Here is a 24,522-nt window from a genome sequence, read left to right as displayed (position 1 = left end):
GCTGTGTCTTGGCTCCGGTGCTCTTTAATCTCCTCCTCTCTGCCGTCACCTGCCTCTTCCGCCGAGCCCTGGGACATGAAGACGGTGTCCATGTGGAATACCGCCTTGATGGTAGCCTCTTCAACATCCGCCAGCTCCAGGCACACACAAAGACAAAATCCTGCCAAGTATGTGAGCTACAGTAGGCTGATGACTGTGCCATCTTAGCTCACAGTCCAGAGTCTATGCAGCATGCTCTCGACACCATATCCAGCCTGTACCAATCCTTCGGTCTCCAGGTCAACATACAAAAAACCGAAGTCATGTCCCAACTCACTTCCCGAACCTCTACACCTCCCAGTTTTCACATAAACGGTGTTCCACTCAAAACAGTGGATCATTTCACCTACCTCGGCTCCACTCTGTCCTCATGCTGCTCCCTTGACGCGGAGATACACACACGTATCAATAAAGCGGCATCATCCTTTGGACGCCTACGCAGCAGGGTTTTTGAAAACCGAAACCTGAAAATCAGCACCAAGGTTGCCGTTTACAACGCAGTATGTCTCTCCACTCTGCTCTATGGAGCAGAATCCTGGACCCCATACCGCCGGCACATCACCAACCTGGACGCTTTCCACATCCGTTGCCTCCAAAGGATCCTCGGCCTGACCTGGGAAGATCGAGTCCCGCACACAGACATCCTCAACAACACCAACTCAATCTGTATGGCCGCAGCTGTGGCCAAAAAACATCTTTGTTGGATAGGGCACACCATACGTATGCCTGACCACCGCCTGCCCCGCCAAGTCATCTATGGGCAACTGAGAGGAGCAAAGCAGGCTGCTGGAGGCCAAAAGAGACGCTTTAAGGACTACACCAGGGACCTCCTAAAGTGTGCAAACATCACGCAGCTTGAAACTCTGGCACTCGACAGATCAGCCTGGCAAGTCACTTGTGCCACTGCAGTTTCCCAAATACACCAAACGAACCAAGACCGAAGATCTGAGAGGCGCACGCAACGACACCAGCGGGCGGCTGGCATCCCCCAGGTATCTGGCTTCCCTTGCGCCATCTGTGGACGGGTGTGCGGCTCAAGGATCGGACTCAACGCCCACGAGAAGTGGCACCAGCGGCAGCGTCGCTAACCCCCCCCCCCCCTCTCCCCATCCCTGGAGCAAGCGTCATCGAACACGATGGACAGCTAAGAGAGTGTGTGTGTGTCTGATGGTGCATGTGTGTGTGTGTGTGTGTGTGCGTCTGATGGTGCATGTGTGTGTGTGTGTGTGTGTGTGTGTCTGATGGTGCGTGTGTGTGTTTGATGGTGCGGTTGTGTGTGTGTGTGTGTGTGGTTGAGTGTGTGTGTGTGTGTGTGTGTGTGTGTGTGTGTGTGTGTGTGTGTGTGCGTGTGTGTGTGTGTGTGTGTGTGTGTGTGTGTGTGTGATGGTGCATGTGCATGTGTGCATGTGTGTCTGATGGTGCATGTGTGTGTCTGATAGTGCATGTGTGTGTGTGTGTGGGTGTGTGTGAAGGTGCATGTGTGTGCGTGTGGGATGCAAGTGTGTGAAGGTGCATGTGTGTGTGTGTGTGTGTGTGTGTGCGCGTGCGTGTGTGTGTGTGCGTGTGTGTGTGTGAAGGGCCAATCTTTCGCCCGTCGACTAAAGACGCACTTCTTCAACCATTATCTGAAATTAAAAAAATTTAAAATTAAAAAATCTAACCCTAACTAACCTTACTGTCATGCACTTGTCCTAATAAACTAACCTACACTGTAGCACTCAACACTCTGATGAACATTGTTACTCAGCTGATAGAGTTGTGCCCTTCCAGAACTTGTAAGTCGCTTTGGATAAGAGCGTCAGCTAAATGACTAAATGTAAATGTAAATGTGATTAACTCACTGTCATATTGAACAGGTCCACTGTCCACACTTCCTCCCAGGCCTGGCTTCTCACAGAAGGGAGGCGCCCAGCCACGGTTACAGTGGCAGTTCCCATTGCTGTTACACACCTGCAGAGAACACACACACATACATGGTTAACACACAGACACACACACACACACACACACACACACACACACACACACACACACACACACACACACACACACACACACACACACACACACACACACACACACACACACACACACACACACACAGTTAACACACACACACACATACACAGTTAACACACACACACGGTTAACACACACACACACACACGGTTAACACACACACACACACATACATGGTTAACACACACGCACACACACGGTTATCACACACACACACACACACATATGCGGTTAACATACACACACGCGCACACACACGCACATACACAGTTAAGACACACACACGGTTAACACACACACACAAGCAAGCAGACACACACACAAATATGCACACACACACAAATATGCAGACACACACACACACACACACACACACACAGTTAACACACACACACATACACAGTTAACACACACACGGTTAACACACATACGGTTAACACACACACGCGGTTAACACACACACACACATACATGGTTAACACACACACACACGGTTATCACACACACACACACACACACATACGCGGTTAACATACACACACACGCACATACACAGTTAACACACACACACGGTTAACACACACACACAAGCAAGCAGACACACACACACAAATATGCACATGCACAAATATGCAGACAAACACACACACACACACACACACAAGCAAGCAGACACACACAAATATGCAGACACACACACACACACACGCACGCACGCACGCACGCACACACACACACACGCACGCACGCACGCAAGCAGACACACACAAATATGCAGACACACACACGCACACACACACACACACACACACACACACACACACACACACACACACACACACACACACACACACACACACACACACACACACACACACACAGAAATGCCAAACAAATTAGCAGTGTGAGTGCTAACTGGATGTTGACTAGCGCTCAACGTGGGTTTGAAAGGAACCTTTCTTCTCTGCACAGCCATGCCGGAGAGATTGGGACACTTTTCACACAAACAAACTGCATGACTGTAGATACCGAAGTGAAAAACAGCCCAGCCATGGGGAGAGTTTCAGAGAATCATATGCCTGAGAGTGACGGTGTGTAGGAACGAAAGCAAATGAGTAAAAAATACATTTTATTTTGCCACACTCCAATCTACTCGCAAGTCGTACTGTAAACAGACTTGTTTGATAACTCAAATCAATAGATCAATAGATACATCAAGTTTTAAATGTTTTATTTTATAAGCATTTCCCACTTGATTAATATCTCTAGACATCTTGTATAATGTCCCACTCTTAATTGAATGGGAAGATACTGATGGACCTCTCTCAAGCACCGCCCTCGTTTCTTGATCCTCCAATCACAGCTGTTGCTTCCCTCGGACAAAAGCTGTTTGACAGTTCTATTTCATTATGGCTTACGCTCAGCATCATCTGCACTGTACTTCACTTCGTGCACGTGCACTAAAAACATGATAGAGGCGGACGGGTTCTTGTTTGAAGGCCCGGTGGAGACATCTTCCCTGCCTGTCCAGGTAACACTGGAGGGGGGTGAGATGTCTCCTTGGGGTTCCCCGCCCGCAGATGTTGGGTTAGAACCTCCGACTAGGCGGCGGGATGCCCTGCTATCAGCCACATCAGAATGTGGCTCATTAACCAGTAGTCTGCTGTATGTGAGGGACGCGGGCTCAGAGGAGGAAAGTATGCAGGGGGAACTTCGTGCGTTGTTTCCCGAGCTCATGGCGGCGGCGGCAGTCGCACACGGCGTGCCGCTGCCGCAGCCACTGCCTGTTCCTGTTCCTGATGATCTCATAGGTCATCTATGGCAACGTCGCCCGGTGAGAGGGGTGGACGTTGTCTACCCATTTTTCCCCTCAATGGCGGCCTATGTCCGTCAGGGCCAGGTGGTCTCCCACATCATAGGCCTTACTCCTGCCTACGTGCAAGTCACGCGGGTGGCGGGTTTGGTCAACGGCATGAAGGAGGGCGTGCCACGGCTTGATAGGCCGATGGCGGCGCTCCTTTGTCCGGAGGTGGTGTGGGAGCCGTTACGGAAGCCGGTTCCCCAAGGGAAATCGGCGAGGCGGTTGGCATATTGGAGCAACCAGTCATTTATCACGGGAACACAATCTCTAGCTGCCGCGTCTAACATCGCGCAGCTGGCGAGATTCATGTCCGGGATATTGACGGGCGGCACGGAGCTGACTGATTTACAGCATGATCAGCTCGCCCAGTCGGCAGGAGCCATCCTGCATCTGACTCAGCCGCAGGCTATAGCCGCTGGGAAAGTGCGCGCCCTGGCAACTCTGATCCAGCGCCACCTTTGGCTGGAGCAGGCGTGTGTGCCGGAGAAGAAGAGGACACCACTTCTGACGGCACCCCTCTCCGATGCTGGACTATTCGGGACGGCACTGCAGCTGATGACCTCAACCTGCAGGGAGATGCAGGAGGAGCGCTCCGTGCTCCAGCCTCATTTCCCCCCGCCCGATGTCGCCGGTGGAGTGAGACGGCTGCCGCGTCGTCGAGGATCCTCCGCCGTGGCCGCCGCTGCCACCACCGCCACTGCTGGACCTTCAGCGAAGAAGGCCAGGAGGAGAGAGGGCGCCTCCGCTACTGCAGCCGGCCCTCTACGCCCGGAGGAGATGGTAGGGATCGTCGAGACCAGCCGCCGATCGTTTACCGTCCCTCCGGGGCTCCCCGGGGTGGCAAATCCCGAGCGGCTCGTGGCAGGCGTCACTAAGACCCAGTGACTTTTTCCCTCTGTGGTCTCCCCCTGTTTCCCTTCCCGGCCCCGCTATGATTTTGTTCAAAAATAAAAAAAATGTTTGTTAACAAACTGTGTGTTTATTCACCAAACATATGTTGGGGTTGCAACGTGTGAATCTTTCGCTAGTATGGGTTGATAGGAGGGTTACATTCATGTTAGAGCTTAAGCAAGGCCTGCAGCCTACACTTGGTTGAAAAAGGGTTTTTTCTGCCTCTACCTGAATCTCCACATAAAGGTAGAGGTTAGTTGTGTGCTCTGTTGCTTACACAGTGATATTGAGCTACAACACTATTGTGTTGGGTTTGCAGTAATGCTCGTATGAAAACGTACCACGGCTCAGCCGTTCTCTCTCTCTCTATCAATGTTTTTCTGTGTTGCAACATGGATGCGGATGTAGGATTCACACACACACACACGACTTGGTCTTGCTATAAACCCTGTTCACAGATTGTCTGTGGTTAGCGTGCATTGTATTAGCTTGCGCTATTCATTAGCATTGCTACTAAAGGTATCATATGGCTATTGTTGTTGTTGTATGCAAGGGTTGGGCTTGTGAGGGGGTGCCGGATAAACCCCTCCTTCCCTCTTCTGATTGGTCAGGGGGTTTATTAGCCTCTCTTTTTCGTTCAGTCAGGGCCAAGCTGTTAGGCGGCTTGGCAGGGAGGGGGGGGGGGGTTCCCAGACTCTGCACCCATTACAGGCGTTTGAGTCTTGGGTTTCCCCCCGTCATAGCACACGTCACTACGCACGTTGCTATTGGACGATGGCTTCCGTGAGTTTAGACCCGTATGTAGGGTCTGTTATTGTCAAGTGTCGGGATAGAGCGTAGGAATTAAGGTTCCACTACGCTCGATATACGCGTAACTTGAGTCGGTTGGTCACATGAAAAATGCCGGGTCGTCCCGGGTGTCACAGGGTTAGGCGTTATGGAGACCCTTTGTTGGGTACACTTTTGTACCGGGCACTATTGTAAGGGGCTGGTTCTCCTTCTTTCGCTCCTCTCTCACGCATAGCGAAGAGGGGGCTGTTGGGGTGGTCTTCTGGACCTCCTCTGGTAATTCTGTGTGCTTCCCGGGCCGCCGGGCCCGGTCCGAAGTAATGTTTTGTTGATACCGTAGGCCTGGGATAACCCTTTTTTGGAAACTAAAACACTTGTGCTGCGGTATAGCTGGTGTATACCCGCAGGTGTGTTTTGGAGTTTTTTCTTGAGGGGTTATAGGAACAACCACCGTCTGTGTACCGAGAGGGTGGTTGATTCCCTGGTGTGTTGGAGCAGAGTCAACTCCCGGAGTACCCGGTTGAGTGTGCCCCTGCACGTTCATGACGTCTGCCAATCGTGTCAGCCTTCTCTGCCTCGACCCCTCTGGGTGGGGGTTTTTGATGGAGGCTTTGTCATGGTGCTCAACAACGGCAGCATACGCCCCTTCCGCCGGGGGGGCTGTTTTCAGTTGACTCCTTTGGCGCCTGTCTCGTCCGCAGTGCTCCAGGCTCAGGTCTACAGCCTGCTGCCTGGTTTCCCCGGTGCGCTGCCTGCTTCCGTTGGTTGAACTTTTTGAGTGCTTACGGCAATGCTGACTGCCTGTTCTGCAGGGTCAGTGTGCCAGGCGGTGTACTATTGGGGGGAAAGGGCCCGCTCTTGGAGGGGCTCTATCCGAATACGCTGGCGATATGGGGGGCGGTGTCACTAAGTGACCGCCTTGTGGGGTCTTGATGCCTGGCGTCATTGACCTCTCCGGGCCCCCTTTTTCCGGGGGATCCAGTCCCTTCAGTGGGTCTGGGTCTTCCTTCGCGCTCCGCTGCTACGGCCTTGCCACGGGGTTGGGTTTGCTCTTGACCCTGTGATTCTGGGGGCAGTAACGAGGGTTGTTCCTTCCGTTCGTTCCCTGGTGGCATGCGGGTTGTGCGTGTGCGTAGTCGTGGGGTCAAGCCACGGTCTGCTCACCCTGTGCGTTGAGTTGCTTGAGTTCCTCTTCGCACGGTCGGATCCGTCTCCCTCCCGTCCTCCAATAGGGAGGGTATCCTCCATTAGGGAGGGTCGGGGGGCTCGGTCCTCCCCGGTCTGATGGTTGTGGGGGGCCTCAGCGGGGTACATTTGTCGAGCTTTGGCTCCCGCTCAGCTCCTCTTGTGCAGATGATGCTGAGCGTAAGCCATAATGAAATAGAACGTAAGGTTATGTATATAACCAAGTTCTATGAATTATGGTGACGCTCAGCATCAGAACGCCGCTGCGGCCCTTGATCTCGCCTTGTGGTGAAAGTTTGGGAAGGAGGCGAGTAGGTGACCACACACCTGCTTATGAAGGTAAGCGGATGAGGTGTGGCCAGACGAATGTTGGGATGTAAAGGTACATGGTGGAATTTTTTATTCAGTGCACGAAGTGAAGTACAGTGCAGATGATGCTGAGCGTCACCATAATTCATAGAACTTGGTTATATACATAACCTTACGTTGTGATTGGAGGATCAAGAAAAGAGGACGAGGCTTGAGATAGGTTACTTAGCATATCAGTGATTAACATTTACTCCCTGGTGACTTAGCTGTCATGACGGAGGCCAAGATATCTGTTGACTGCTTATACTGTAGCTCTTTCTCTCCAGCTACATTTCTTATTGTTAACCCTTTCACTACCACACTACCAAAGGGTTAACCCTTTCACTACCACTACAGAAGGTTAACCATTTCACTACCACACTACAGACGGTTAATGAAAGGGTTAAAGCTGCACTACGCAGTTCCAGGGGAGGGGGATTTGTTCACATTTGCATAAGCTGTGATTAGTGTACATAACATATTTACTATAAATGTAATCCTTAGGATTAATTTATCGTCATAAATCAAAACTAAATCACTCTGAGGCACCGTGAACCAAACATAAGCCGTCTGTGAATGTTTTGTAAACTAAACTGTGGGTCCTGCCTGCAAACAACCGCAGTGCAACGGTAACTTTTCAGGCAGATTTCTAGCTTCAAACAGAGTTCCAGAACATTCTGAGGACAGTTGTAAACATATACCATATCATTTTAGTTTTATTATCCAAGTTTAAAATGTGTCTCCCAAAGCTGCATAGTGCACCTTTAAGGATTTGTTTTTATATTCAGATCTAATTTTATCGCCTATATTTATGTATTTCTTCCATTACCCTGCCCATACCTGTACCTCCCCTCCCCCATGCTGCTATGATGCCCAAATCTCCTCAAGGGGATCAATACATTTATATATGATCTTATCTTATCTTCTGTTATGTCTGTTGATTGCTTGTACTGTAGCGCTTTACTCTTCATGCTGCTGCTGTCTTGTGTCAGGTCTCTCCTGCGCACAGGCCGGCTGACAACAACTGGCATTTACTCTACAACAGAGCTGCCTCCAGTCAGCGTGTACAGACAGGCAGTGTTGTAGTCCAGTCACTAAATATCCAGTCTGAGTCGAGTCTCAAGTCCCCAGTGTTCGAGTCCGAGTCCAAGTCCGAGTCACCAAAGAAGAGCCCGAGTCGAGCCCCCATTACCCGAGTCCGAGTCCTAGTCATCAAGGTTGAGTCCACTCTACAAATAAAAAAAGGTCTACATTAAAACATAAATGACACAGCGGCCACCATTTCAAAGAGAGTTTATTTACGTTGTGACACAATAGCCAGACAAATGCACTAGCCATCAATATCATATGCAAAATTATTAGGGCCTATTACAAAAAAAATTACAACTGTATTTATCAATGAACAAGTCAGAGTCCTCGTCTGCACCTTCCGAGTCCCAATGCAGTCAATGCTTGAGTCCAAGTCTGAGTCATCAGTGCTCAAGTCCAAGTCAAGTCACGAGTCCTGAAAATCAGTCCAGGACTCAGACTCGAGTACCGCAACACTGGCGTGTACAGACAGGAGCTTGACCCCACTCACCCGTCCCCCCACTCACTTTGCCTTGGTTTCTTGGCCAGCTAGCTGCGGCTAGCATGAGTAACATCGATCAACCTCATCCTTGGTAAGTAGCAAATAGGGCTAGAGTTCTAACCAACTGAACTATCCCTTTAATTAATGAATAGAGAGATTTAAGAACGACACATCTTGTGTACTTGTTCAACGCGTCCTTTTTGAGATTGCTATTATTCTTGTCCTGGAAAACCTTATGTGAACCGGTGTAGTTTCCAAATCAAAATATTTCTTACACTTCTCAGACAAAAAAAAAAGTCAGTTCAAAGATTAAAATGGCGGCATGTTTGCGACACTTGCTACAGTCGTTTTCCACCCTTGTTTACATCTCCCTCCCAAAGCCTGAGGATCAATACCAATGAAATTATGCGCAAATACAAAAAAACACCCCCCCCCCCCCCAAAAGGATAGCAGGGTAAGGAATCAGAGATAGACATATTGTTTTTAATCCCTCCTCGAAGCTATTTACATTATGTCTCTGCCTTAACCGAACACAACAATAAACAAAGAGAGAGATAGGGAGAGACTATCAAACAAAGCCACCTTTCGCCCAAATAAAAAAGACATTAGCAACTTCAGAGGCCAGAAGGTGGGACCTAAAAAACACATTTATTATCCAATAGCATTGTGAGGCTGAACCACAGGACCCATTGACTATGTAAATGTATTCAAAAAAAATTTATAAACATTTACTGATTTTTTTTTAAATAGCTACAGGTAATAGCTAAACGTGATGTTGTAATGCCTCAGGGAGTGGTGGGGGGGGGGGGGGGGGGGTAGTGGGTACTGGGACGGCTGACCCCAAAGGGCCACATTAAACATATCTGAGGTGTGAAATTACATTTAGAGGCTGCCGTGCGTTCCGGGTTACTTAGGCAGGCCAGCGGACGATACTTAGGCAGGCCAGCGGACGATACTTAGGCCACCCAGCGGACGATACTTAGGCAGGCCAGCGGACGATACTTAGGCAGGCCAGCGGACGATACTTAGGCAGGCCAGCGGACGATACTTAGGCAGGCCAGCGGACGATACTTAGGCAGGCCAGCGGACGATACTTAGGCAGGCCAGTGGACGATACTTAGGCAGGCCAGCAGACGATACTTAGGCAGGCCAGCAGACGATACTTAGGCAGGCCAGCAGACGATACTTAGGCAGGCCAGCAGACGATACTTAGGCAGGCCAGCGGACGATACTTAGGCAGGCCAGCGGACGATACTTAGGCAGGCCAGCGGACGATACTTAGGCAGGCCAGCGGACGATACTTAGGCAGGCCAGCGGACGATACTTAGGCAGGCCAGCGGACGATACTTAGGCAGGCCAGCGGACGATACTTAGGCAGGCCAGCGGACGATACTTAGGCAGGCCAGCGGACGATACTTAGGCAGGCCAGCGGACGATACTTAGGCAGGCCAGCGGACGATACTTAGGCAGGCCAGCGGACGATACTTAGGCAGGCCAGTGGACGATACTTAGGCAGGCCAGTAGACGATACTTAGGCAGGCCAGCAGACGATACTTAGGCAGGCCAGCGGACGATACTTAGGCAGGCCAGTGGACGATACTTAGGCAGGCCAGCGGACGATACTTAGGCAGGCCAGCGGACGATACTTAGGCAGGCCAGTGGACGATACTTAGGCAGGCCAGCGGACGATACTTAGGCCACCCAGTGGACGATACTTAGGCAGGCCAGCAGACGATACTTAGGCAGGCCAGTGGACGATACTTAGGCAGGCCAGCGGACGATACTTAGGCAGGCCAGCGGACGATACTTAGGCAGGCCAGTGGACGATACTTAGGCAGGCCAGCGGACAATACTTAGGCCACCCAGTGGACGATACTTAGGCAGGCCAGCAGACGATACTTAGGCAGGCCAGTAGACGATACTTAGGCAGGCCAGCGGACGATACTTAGGCAGGCCAGCGAACGATACTTAGGCAGGCCAGTGGACGATACTTAGGCAGGCCAGCGGACGATACTTAGGCAGGCCAGCGGACGATACTTAGGCAGGCCAGCGGACGATACTTAGGCAGGCCAGTGGACGATACTTAGGCAGGCCAGTGGACGATACTTAGGCAGGCCAGTGGACGATACTTAGGCAGGCCTATATAGATAGTTGCTACATATCCTACCACATGGCCCCTAATGGCACCACAACCCACCGTGTAGATATATAGTATTTGTATTTATTGGTTTAAAATACAGAGACAGTGCATATTAAGGAACATTTTACTGTAAATATGCCAGTTTAGCCAGGTTGGCTCATTTTCAACTGTAGTCTCTGGGGCAGGTGACATGAGTTTTAAATGAGATGTAACTTTGATACCCCCTGAGCCGTGTTGGCAGACTGTTCCAGGTGTGGGCTGCTCTCACGGAAAAGGCTGCCTGACTAAAAGCAGACCTCCTGTTTGGGACTACACAGTCCCCTCTGACTACAGACCTGGTATATCTGTCAGCAGATGCTTTCTGTTTTATGAAAGTACAGAGGGGATATACTATATAATATATAGATGCTACATACCCTACCACACCATGGCCCCCAATGGCACCACAACCCACCGTGTAGGTAGATAGGCAGCAGGAGAGGTTAGAACTGCTGTGAAATTGTGACGATTCATCACAATCGCACGTTATTTATGTCAGAGGTTTTGGAGGCTTTTATCGCTCTGGCGATATCTGTAGGGAGCTATTCATTGGGGGGGGGGGGGGGGGGTAAATAAATAAAAACCTTGCAATCACATAGCGTGAATTCCTTGGGTGAACTCAGTGGGGGATGATATAATATTACCTGGCCCTGGTTTCAACCGCTGCCCTTCTGAAGGGAATCCACAGCCTGCAGGTGTCACCTTTTGAAGGATATTCACTCTCAATGGAATTATTTCACCTTCCTAAATCTAATCTCGCAGCACTGATTCCATTCTAAAATAGCAGACCCACAGAGCATGCTCGTTACTGACCAATCAGAATGGAGTATTCGACAAAGCTTTTTTTTATATCCACTTTTTCTCCCATTTTCTATATTTTCTCCCATCCCAATTTCGTATCATCCAATTCAACCCTCCCCTGTCACGAACGCTGTTTCTTGCCTCCCACCAGCCGGCTGCAATGTGGACTAAGTCATACATAGCACAAGTCCCCTCCGGTACTTGAGGTAACAGCAGTCGCATCTTTTCACCTGCGCAGCTCGATCTCTCAGTGGCGAGGAGTAACGCGTGGGAGGCTCACGCTGCCCCCGACACTTCCTGATTCTACTGCGCAGGCGCACCAACCGACCTGTAGGAGTCGCTGTCCACAACGCCCGATCCCCACCCATCAGTTTCCCACCCCCTAATACGGCCAATGTGTATTAGTACGGACGACCAGCTAAACTGAAAGCAAATGTGGAGCGCTGGGCTCGAACTGACGAGCCCAGCGTCTCCAGCATTTCGTGGCGAGCGCCTTGCCCACTACGCCACGTAGCCGCCCTGAGTATTCGACAAAGCTATGTAGCAATAAGAGCAACAACAGCAGTGGACACCCAGGGGGGGCATTTTAATTTCATTAATACAATTCACAAACGACTATTAATGCTATTTAGCACAATGAAAGAATGTTTAAGAATGGCTATTCTGATACGTTTCACTCTCTCTCTGTTATCCCTACACATTTATTTTATTTTATTTAACCTTCATTTAACCAGGCAGGCCCATTAAGAACAAATTCTTATTTACAATGAGGGCTTGGCGAGAGGACAGAAGGGCCTCTCGAAGGGTAACAGGGAATGGGGACAAGGAAATTAAATAAAATAGAAAAGAGACAGACATTACATACATCACAGGGGGAAATAATTAAAACACAAACAACCAAATCAAATGACATGGTATGTAATACATGAAGCGGAACAGACAAATTACATTTGCAGGTGTGTGTAAACAACTCTGCGATGGAGTCCTACAGACCTACTGTACAGACAGTTATGTCATTCTGGTCTAAATCAAATCTAACAACAAATATATTCTCAAGATGGCTGCCGATTCCCAACCCCACCGATGGACATGTCCAATCCAGCCCCCCCTACACCCCACTCCACCCCACTCCACCCCCCTCCACCCCCCTCCACCCCACTCTACCCCACTCCACTCCACCCCACTCCACCCCCCTCCACCCCACTCCACCCCACTTCACCCCACTCCACCCCACTCCACCCCACTCCACCCCACTCCACCCTCCTCCACCCCACTCCACCCCACTTCACCCCACTCCACCCTCCTCCACCCTACTCCACCCCACTCCACCCCCCTCCACCCCACTCCACCCCACTTCACCCCACTCCACCCCCCTCCACCCCACTCCACCCCCTCCACCCCACTCCACCCCACTTCACCCCACTCCACCCCCCTCCACCCCACTCCACCCCCCTCCACCCCACTCCACCCCCCTCCACCCCACTCCACCCCACTCCACCCCACTCCACCCCACTCCACTCCACCCCCCTCCAGCCCACCGGAACACAAACAGGCGTCCCGAGCGGCCGGTGACCGAGCCTAGTTATTGTCTCGTAAACAGCATACGCCGCTCCCTCGTACCACAGCCCCGGGTGAGCTCGCACTCCTCCAGTAAACAGTTAATCACTTCAGTTGCTCCGGCGTTGGAGACATCTATTCTCCCCGGTGACAGAGGTCTACCTCTGGCCTGAAGACACGCCATACGATTAGGGAGGCAAGCCTGGCGGCTAGGAGACCGTCTGGAAGCTTACTACTGAACTCTCTCTCTGCGTGTGCGTGCGTGCGTGTGTGTGTGTGTGTGTGTGTGTGTGTGTGTGTGGGGGGGCTTTAGTGTAACCTTCAATCAAAGTTGATTGTGTGTGTGTGTGTGTGTGTGTGTGTGTGTGTGTGTGTGTGTGTGTGTGTGTGTGTGTGTGTGTGTGTGTGTACATACTCCATTGCCATGACAGCGAGTGATGCACGTCTCCAGCTCAGTGAAAGAGGCATTCTGGCAGCGGCGATCTCTGCACACCTGTGGGAACCACAACACAATGATCACATAAAGTACATACACACACACACACACACACACACACACACACACACACACACACACACACACACACACACACACACACACACACACACACACACACACACACACACACACAATGCGCATGCACATATACACACACACACACAGATCAGTCAGGGAGGAGCGTTATTATAGACTGTAGTAAAGTCCAACTAACATAAAGATGAGCAATACCAGTGCAATGTGAACATTTTAGAAATCCAATAGATGATGATCTTAATGACCTGTCCTTGGCTAAGGCTCGGGACTGTACCTGCCTGTGGAGCTTAGATTATTTATACCAATAGACTAAACTACTAAGTCCATCATACTGGAAGTGAGACCATGCATTTCCACCCGGCTATTTATATCTATATATATATTTATACTTACTCACAACTTTTTATACTTTATATTAATGATATGTGCAATGTTGCTGAACTGTTAAAGTTTGTTATTTTTGCAGATGATACAAATTTATATTGCTCAGGAAGTAATTTAAATTAACTTTTGTTTGATATTGAAAGAGAGCTTGAAATTCTCAAAACTTGGTTCGATGTTAATAAATTGTCTCTCAATATTAAGAAAACAAAAAAAAAATTTGATCCACTTTTTCTCCCATTTTCTATATTTTTCTCCCATCCCAATTTCGTATCATCCAATTCAACCCTCCCCTGTCACGGACGCTGTTTCTTGCCTCCCACAAGCCGGCTGCAATGTGGACTAAGTCATACATAGCACGAGTCCCCTCCGGTACTTGAGGTAACAGCAGTCGCATCTTTTCACCTGCGCAGCTCGATCTCTCAGTGGCGAGGAGTAACGCGTGGGAGGCTCACGCTGCCCCCGACACTTCCTGATTCTACTGCGCAGGCGCACCAACCGACCTGTAGGAGTCGCTGTCCACAACGCCCGTTGACAGAATTTCGCAGAATTGGCGAGCGCCTTGCCCACTACGCCACGGAGCCGCCCTAAGAAAACTAAATTTATGGTTTTTGGTAATCGAAAAGAAATAGAGGGGGATATCGAGTAAAAAATATGTGATGTAAAAATAGAAAAGGTTTCTGAGATAAACTTTCTAGGGGTAGTTATTGACCAGAAACAACATGGAAACAACATGTTAACTATATTCAAGGAAAAATATCTAAGTCAGTAGCAATATTGTATAAATGTAAGGATATATTAAACTACAAAGCCTTGCACATCATTTACTGCTCACTTATACTTCCTTACATATCTTACTGTGTGGAAGTATTGGGGTCGACATTTAAAAATACAGTAAATCCAATAGTCTTACTGCAAAAGCGGGCCATTCGGAACCTTTTCAAGGCTGGTTACTATGAACACACAAATCCATTGTTTATAAAGTCTCATATTATGAAATTTAATGATTTGGTTTATTATAAAACTGTGAGGTTTTGCCCGCTGTTCACCACCTTTTCTCTGTTTCTTTAAAGCCTACTGTTAGAAATTCCCTTCTCACTCACTCTCTCTAGCCCCCACCCTCTCGTTCTTTACTCTCGTTTACTCTCAGTGGCCACACCTGGACTATTATCAATTACCTCTCGCACCTGTGGTGGCAGGCTAATTAGTTCCCCTGTGGGCTTTAAATACCAGGGCTCTTCCCCTCGTTTCGGTGTGGGGTCGTGTTGTATACTTGCCGAGTCATATTCTCTAAACATCTAGACTCTTTCGGGAGATCCTCTGTCTGCCTATGCTGTTTTATCTCCGGCGTGAGACGAGGTGCAAGCTTTGGCCACCTGTCGCCGTTTGCCTGGAGGGAGACATTGTACTGCGCTCTCTAATCCTCTACGGGAGGTATTCCAGTGTTCCACTCCAGACCAGCGCGCCAGATGCGCTCAAGCCTTCGTCTGCTGTCGCCGTAGCCTGTGGAGGAGACTGTTCTGCGCTCCCTGTAACTTCCACGGGAGGCACCCCAGCGTTCCACTGCAGACCCCAGCGCAGCTGTTCGTCCTGACGCACATCCAGACCAGCGCGCCAGATGCGCTCAAGCCTTCGTCTGCTGTCGCCGTAGCCTGTGGAGGAGACTGTTCTGCGCTCCCTGTAACTTCCACGGGAGGCACCCCAGTGTTCCACTGCAGACCCCAGCGCAGCTGTTCGTCCTGACGCACATCTAGACCAACGCGCATCTTCCAGACCTTCGAGCTTGGCACGCTCCTCCGTACCAGCGCACAGACGCGCATCTTCCAGACCTTCGAGCTTGGCACGCTCCTCCGTACCAGCGCACAGACGCGCATCTTCCAGACCTTCGAGCTTGGCACGCTCTCCAGACCTCAGCGCGCCGACGCGCATCTTCCAGACCTTCCTGCTTGGCACTCTCCTCCACGCAGACGCACCAGATGCGTCTCTCGGTTCCGACGCGCACACCAAGGTGTGGCGCGCACTCTGTTCCTCGGCTCCGACAGCGGCTACCCGGTGGACGACACCCTCGCCACCGCCACTGTTCCGACGCGCACACCAAGGTGTGGCGCGCACTCTGTTCCTCGGCTCCGACAGCGGCTACCCGGTGGACGACACCCTCGCCACCGCCACTGTTCCGACGCGCACACCAAGGTGTGGCGCGCACTCTGTTCCTCGGCTCCGACAGCGGCTACCCGGTGGACGACACCCTCGCCACCGCCACTGTTCCAGCACTCTGTCCCTCGGCTCGGACAGCCAGCCACCCGGTGGCGATGCCCTCGCCCCGCTGCTGTCCCTGTACCATTACGCTTTCGCCTGGGTGAGTTTTGATTGTGATGTCACTCACTCAGCGTAGTGCCCTTGCCCCCGTTCCCGCTGCTGTCCCTGTACCTTTACGCATACGCCTGGGTGAGTTTTGATTGTGATGTCACTCACTCAGCGTAATGCCTTTTGCCCCCGTTCCCGCTGCTGTCCCTGTACCTTTACGCATACGCCTGGGTGAGTTTTGATTGTGATGTCACTCACTCAGCGTAATGCTTTTTGCCCCCCGTTTCTCGCTGCTGTTCCTGTACCATTACGCATACGCCTGGGTGAGTTTTGATTGTGATGTCACTCACCCAGCGTATTGCCTCCTTTTGTTCTCACTTAGTTATTAGTTTGGACATTTCATCTCCCACTCTGTTTTGTTCTCTCGTGGATATTATTTTGGACATTTCATCTCCCACTGTGTGTTTGTTCACACGAAGATAGTATTTACTTTGTTACTTTGTTATTTGGACTGTTCTGCATCTGCTCTGTTTTGTTCCCTTTGAATATTAACCCTCTCCTCTGTTCTGCAGAGCGGCCCAGATGTTTTCCCACCAGTCCCCAGTTCCTCCCTGTCCCCAGCCCGCCTCCGCGGTCCTCTGTCCCCAGTTCCTCCCTGTTCCCCAGCCCGCCTCCGCGGGCCTCAGTCCCTTCTAGTTCCACCTAGTTCCTTGTCCCTAGTTCTCCTAGTCCCTAGTTCTCCTAGTCCCTAGTCCTCTATCCCTAGTTCTCCTAGTCCCTAGTCCTCTATCCCTAGCTCTCCTAGTCCCTAGTCCTCTCTCCCTAGTTCTCCTTATCCCTAGTTTACCTAGTCTCTAGTTCCTCTGTCCCTAGGCGTTCCCTTAACCTTCCCTTAGGCGTTCCCTTACTTTCCCATAGTGTTCCCTTTTCCTGCCCGCCTCTTAAAGGCACTTTACCTTCCCCTCTTGTGTTATTCCAGTGTTTTGTGTTTTCTCCCTTAAAGGGACAGTGCCCTTTTTCCCTGTTCTCAATAAATATCTGTTTCTTGGCAAACCACCATACCTGTCTTGTGTTGTGCGATTGGGGTCGGTTACAAACCATAACAAAAACTATGCAAATAATGTACAGAGCTAAAGCAAAGTTACTCCCAGACGGGGTGCACATTTTTTTTTTCAATACATGAAAGAAAATATGATTTGAGAGATATTTGTAAATTTACTGTTCAAAAAGGGATTAAAAGGAGGTGTATTTCTATTATTGGGGTTAACTTGTGGAACAATGCTGATATACAGTTAAGAATGAGTAATTCTGTTTTGGAGTCTTACTTTTTGTAATTTTTGTTAAGAATATAGGACAGGCATATATAAGCATTATGCTTCAGTCTGTACCTTTTCAGTCACTGTAAAATCAAATATTGTTAAATGATGGTGTATATTGTATTGTGTGAGATGATGACTGAATAAACTACTACTACTACTACATACTATTCGGTTCTGTCGCTCAATAATGTGAAATGGTATTCATGTCAATGGAATCAGGTGCAGGGATAAATCAGTGCAGATAGAGAAATCCATCCAATTCAGCAGTAGCATGGAGGTGATTGAAGATATATATTTGTGTGTGTGTGTGTGCGGGGGTGGTTGTCAGCACAATTTCAAGACTCCATACTCACGAAACCAGGACATGCTACAAAATGACAAGACGTTTTTGATCTGATTCAGTTTGACAAACTATTGGAGTGTGGTTAAGGTTAGTTACAGAATTGCATGCATTGTAGGTCTATGCAATGTCCCAATATTTCACATAAACAAATGTGCGTGTGTTTGTGTGTGTGCTTGCATGTGCGTGTGTGTGTGTTTGTGTGTGCTTGCATGTGCGTGTTTGTGTGCATCTTCACTCATCGCTCACAAACATTGACTCTACTCTGGGTGTTCAGATCTTAGCTTCAAGCTAAACTCTGGGTCTTCAGATCTTAGCTTCAAGCTTAACTCTGTGTTTTCAGATCTTAGCTTCAAGCTTAACTAAAGTTTTTCTCTGAGACGTATCTATAGAAAGCTAAAGATTCCCTGTTGCCTGCACGCAATATCGACTATTTGGTTTTACAATAGGTCTGTGTAGCATAGTGGCACCCATTATCGGATGATAATTCGCTTTTTATGCACTGTGAAATGGACTCTAATGTTACACGTGACATGGTACAACAGTTTATATGGGTGTTTAGCGTCAGCGAATGCTTAGCCCCCATTTATGTGTGTATTCATATTGTTCCCTGTTTCCCTGTGGTTCTATGTTTCTTTGTTCTTTGTTTTGCCTATTGTCAGCGACTTTGGGTCTTTGAAAAGCACTATGCAAAATAAATGTATTATTTGCAAACAATGAAACTGTCAAAAAGTGAGCCCCTCATTACCGGCAGCAGGTTCTAAACACTACAAGCACAGAACTATGTATTTTATAGCCTTAACCACTTTTAACTATGCTGTTATATTCAAATACTGTTTTAATTATGCTCTTAAAATGTATAAAATGTCTATCTACAGTTGAAAACTAGCTACCCACCTAACACCGGTATATTTACAGTGGTGGTACTCTGTCTCATTACTGTTGAATAATGTGCACTGTCCCTATTCAAATACACTTAATAAATAAATAAACCATAAGATGTTGATGACAATATTTACAAGAAAAGCTAGCTATGCACTATTCTACCTCTTGAGGGAAATGGAACTACCTTATAATGTTGTATTGATGCCCTGTGTTATTGTCATTACTGTCACGGAATACACAACTTGTATTTCTATTAACCATCTATCAAGTCATATTGTGCCTTTAATAACCGGTTGGTTGTGATAAAGAAAGGTCAGTTAACATGATCCATTTACACAGACAGCAATTTTTTGAATCAGCGGTCCTTCCTATGGTAGAACGAGTTGGTGGCTGAACGGGTTGAGCGCTTGTTCCTCTAACACCTGGCAGTGTTCGTGCCTTCATTCACTCACTCACTCACTCACTCACTCACTCACTCACTCACTCACTCACTCACTCACTCACTCACTCACTCACTCACTCACTCACTCACTCACTCACTCACTCACTCACTCACTCACTCACTCACTCACTCACTCACTCACTCACTCACTCACTCACTCACTCACTCACTCACTCACTCACTCACTCACTCACTCACTCACTCACTCACTCACTCACTCACTCACTCACTCACTCACTCACTCACTCACTCACTCACTCACTCACTCACTCACTCACTCACTCACTCACTCACTCACTCACTCACTCACTCACTCACTCACTCACTCACTCACTCACTCACTCACTCACTCACTCACTCACTCACTCACTCACTCACTCACTCACTCACTCACTCACTCACTCACTCACTCACTCACTCACTCACTCACTCACTCACTCACTCACTCACTCACTCACTCACTCACTCACTCACTCACTCACTCACTCACTCACTCACTCACTCACTCACTCACTCACTCACTCACTCACTCACTCACTCACTCACTCACTCACTCACTCACTCACTCACTCACTCACTCACTCACTCACTCACTCACTGCTGGATCCCGGGGGTTCACATGTGTGTGCGCACGGCGATGTTTCATGTTTGGTCATTGTATTTGGTGAATGGCCCGGGTGTATTCGGGCTGTTTGTGTTTTTCTTCGGTCATAACTTGCTCTATCAGGGGGTGTCTTGGATGGGGATGTGGTGGGGATTGATGTGTGTGGTGTTTGGGGGGGACTGGCTGTTCCTGTACTTACTGTACTTATTGTATGCCTATTATTATGTCTGCACTTTCTACATTGCACTACTTTTATTGTCTTTTTATAACTATTCTTATGTCTGCACTTTATGCATTGCTTTTATTCTGTCAACTGTATGCTAATTATATGCCTATGTGAATCTTATGCTATTTTATGTGAAGCACTTTGAGCTGCAATCCACGTATGAAAGGTGCTATATAAATAAAGTTATTATTATTATTATTATTATTATTATTATTATTATTATTATTATTATTATTATTATTATTATTATTAACTTATCCATTTATGCATTAATTCATTCATTCATGTATCCATTCATTCACTTTGCGACTTGGCTTCCACCCGTAACTATTCAACACACATGTGTAAATGGTTTTAAAAGAGGGCAGCAGTGTTGCCAGCTATAGGTCGCCGAAGGCGGTGAACAGACTCTGTGGCCCACCTTGCCCTCCCCACACTTGGTGCCGGTCGTGACCAGGCCGGGGTCTGGCAGGTCCCCCTGGCCGTCCTGGGTGCTGTAGACGTAGGTGCCGCGGCACTTGACCTCCACGCCGTCCGTCTTGATGGTGGTGTCGATGGACACGGCGTTGGTTCCCTTGGGCTTCTTAGCCGCGCTGTGGCACTGGATCTTCCCACACTTGGCATCGCTGGGGGCAGAGAGATAATAATTATTATTATAATAATAACAATAACAATAATAATAATAATAATAATAATAATAATAATAATAATAATAATAATAATAATAATAATAATAATAATAATAATAATAATAATAATAATAATAATAATAATAATAATAATAATAATAATAATAATAATAACTTGATTTGTATAGCACCTTTCATACAAGAATTGCAGCTCAAAGTGCTTCACACAGCAGAAAAAAGACAGGCACAAAATGAGCACATAAAGTGCAGACATGACAAAATCACAGTTTTTCCACTAACATCACAATTTGTTTATAGTTTGATTCTATGGCAGTTTTAAAATATACAATAATAAAAAGAGTAAAATAGAATAGACAGTAAAATAGTGCAATGCAATAAAATAGTAGTAAAATGATGCAATAGTGCAGTGTAATAACATAGTTCTGAATTACTGTTTAACATAATAACCAACACAAACAGTCAACGATTAAATCACAGACATGTAAACATTCACTCACACACACACACACACACACACACACACACACACACACACGCACACACACACACGCACACACACACACACACACACACACACACACACACACACACACAGTAATATCTGCGCACAATATCCATAAAAAACAAACGGATTACAAATGATGGACAGATAGTGGACGTGTGATTTAATCCTCCTAGACTATGAAAATATTTAAATGGAACGCAGATATGTTGTTTACACATCCTCTAATAAGCTTGCAGTGGCCGGCAGACCCTCTAATGGCTCCTGTGGGAGTTCTGTAATGGAGTCTGTAATGGATTTGGGCAGCGGCGAATCACGCGCCTACGAGGCAGCCGCCGACCACCTTAATCCGGAGCCTCATTTGCATAGCTGAGCTGCTAATTTGGCTACATTAATTAGCTCTGGCATCGTGCCCCAGAACCTGTCTCTGTGTGTGTGTGTGTGTGTGTGTGTGTGTGTGTGTCTGTGTGTCTGTGTGTCTGTGTGTCTGTCTGTCTGTCTGTCTGTCTGTCTGTCTGTCTGTCTGTCTGTCTGTCTGTCTGTCTGTCTGTGTGTGTGTGTGTGTGTGTGTGTGTGTGTGTGTGTGTGTGTGTGTGTGTGTGTGTGTGTGTGCCGTGTGTGTGTGCACCAGTGGTTCTCTACGTGGAGGAAATGTGTTTGCTAAGAACACCAACGTTATGAAAAGCAGTGGTGGAAGAAGTACACAGTTCCTTTACTTAAGTAAAAGTAGAAATACTCAGATAAATGAGTACTCTGGTAAAAGTAAAAGTCTTCCATTCAAAATCTACTTAAGTAAAAGGAGAGACATATTTGCTATTGAATGTACTTAAGTATCTAAAGTAAAAGTACACATTCTACATGACGTTTGTGTATCCATTGACCTCTATATATGTTAAAGTGGTATGTGGTCCAGTTATGCTGCTCTGATTACGTAATCTTGAAGTTGACAGGCTTCAAAGTATATAATCTTCAATCTTCATACATTTTGTATATATTATGTTTTCTATGCTAAATCCTTTTCTTCAAAGTAACTAGTAACTGATGGGTTCAGATAAATGCCGTGAGTAAAAAAATACAATATTTCCCTTGAAATGTAGTGGAGTGAAAGTATAAAGTTCCCTAAAATGAAAATACTCACATAAAGTACAGTACAAGTATCTCAAAATTGTACTCCAAGTACAATACTTGAGTAAAAATACTTAGTTACTTTCCACCACCGATGAAAAGTCTACAAACTCAAAACGCAGCGCAGAGTGAAAGGTCACAACAGTACGGAGTTGTGGTAGGACCATAACAGAGCAGAAGGTTCTCACTCTACGCACCAGATGGGGAACGCTCAGACCCGCCAGACCTCGACGAGGACCAGACGGTGAAGCTCACAGCACCGGTACCGGTCTATTCTAACGTGTGTACGGTGTGACAACGCTGTTGCACGGATACCCGAGTTTCAATTGAAGGTTTTGCGCAATCCTCTTTGTGTCACGGCAGTGTTGCAGTGCTATTTCTGGAAGTGGGAGAGCACACCTAATGTCTGACTATGATTATAGAGTGTAGACAGAATTAGCTTGATCGTTTGAAAATACAAAGCACTGCACCCCAAGGACATTTACTGTAATTCTTCAGAATTATTCTACTTTGTGTTGTCATGAATGAAGACAATATCATTGTGAGGCACTGTGAACCAAATGTAAGCCTAGGATACGTCCGTCAACAAAGTCACTGGACCCTGCCTTTGTAAACCGCTACTTTTTCGGTAGCTTTCTAGCTTCAAACAGTGTTCCAGGGATCCAGGACAGTTTCTTTATCCAGTCATGAAAAATATACCTTATAAATGATTCCCTTCTCCGAGTCTCGCAAAACCACGTAGTGCACCTTTAACATACAGTGTCGACAGCTCTCTCACCTCTTCAAACACTTCATGTAGTTTCCTTGTCCGTCTTTGCCGCAATTCCCAAAGGCATTTCCTGCAGCGTTGACGTCTTCAAAGCAGGCGTCGTGGGCAGGGCGGGCACCTGCAACGACAACCCATCATATCAGTCTATGCTAGGAGACAGCCAGACTAACGTGTCTTATCTCCTGTCGCAGAGCTAGAACTATAAGAATAGGACGGGTCACAGCCTCAACATTCTCCTTCACAGAGGTTATTTCAGCACAGGGAGACAACACTATACTTCTCGTGATGTGACTTTGTCTCACAGTGGTAAAGGGGGAAGACATTTTCTAGCATTTCTATGACAACACTGACCCATCCTCCTCTTTTTATTCTAATGTCTAATATCACACAACAGAGAGGAGGTCTCAAACACAGTCTGTTCTAGAATACTGGTTTATGTTTGTGTTGGTGTGAATGCTTTCTTTCAAGCACGAAAAAGGAATGAGTGATATGACACACAACTGTCTTTTTGATGAGTGATATGACACACAACTGTCTTTTTGATGAGTCATATGACACACAACTGGCTTTTTGACGAGTCATATGACACAACTGGCTTTTTGACGAGTCATATGACACACAACTGGCTTTTTGATGAGTCATATGACACACAACTGTCTTTTTGATGAGTGATATGACACACAACTGTCTTTTTGACTAGTGATATGACACACAACTGTCTTTTTGATGAGTCATATGACACACAACTGGCTTTTTGACGAGTCATATGACACAACTGGCTTTTTGACGAGTCATATGACACACAACTGGCTTTTTTATTAGTCATATGACACACAACTGGCTTTTTGACTAGTGATATGAGACACAACTGGCTTTTTGACGAGTCATATGACACACAACTGGCTTTTTGATTAGTCATATGACACACAACTGGCTTTTTGACTAGTGATATGACACACAACTGGCTTTTTGATTAGTCATATGACACACAACTGGCTTTTTGATGAGTGATATGACACACAACTGTCTTTTTGATGAGTCATATATGACACACAACTGGCTTTTTGACGAGTCATATGACACAACTGGCTTTTTGACGAGTCATATGACACACAACTGGCTTTTTGATTAGTCATATGACACACAACTGGCTTTTTGACTAGTGATATGAGACACAACTGGCTTTTTGACGAGTCATATG

At 47.6% G+C, this 24,522-nt stretch overlaps 1 protein-coding gene across 1 annotated transcript in view; it reads right to left on the bottom strand.

Moving 5' to 3' along the window:
- Nucleotides 1-24,522, bottom strand: part of LOC311245014 (disintegrin and metalloproteinase domain-containing protein 19-like) — a gene marked incomplete at its 5' end in the record, with an annotated part of 148,091 nt that overhangs the window by 51,941 nt on the left and 71,628 nt on the right. The window contains 4 exons of the mRNA XM_084334766.1: nt 1,881-1,989; nt 13,655-13,732; nt 20,697-20,901; nt 23,331-23,439. Coding sequence (XP_084190892.1) covers nt 1,881-1,989; nt 13,655-13,732; nt 20,697-20,901; nt 23,331-23,439 — 501 coding nt within the window. The remainder of the gene's footprint in view (nt 1-1,880; nt 1,990-13,654; nt 13,733-20,696; nt 20,902-23,330; nt 23,440-24,522) is intronic.

Source organism: Notolepis coatsorum (genome assembly GCF_963971535.1).
Source record: "Notolepis coatsorum genome assembly, chromosome: 1".
Classification (NCBI taxonomy): domain Eukaryota; kingdom Metazoa; phylum Chordata; class Actinopteri; order Aulopiformes; family Paralepididae; genus Notolepis; species Notolepis coatsorum.
This window is presented reverse-complemented; position numbering and strand designations above follow the sequence as displayed.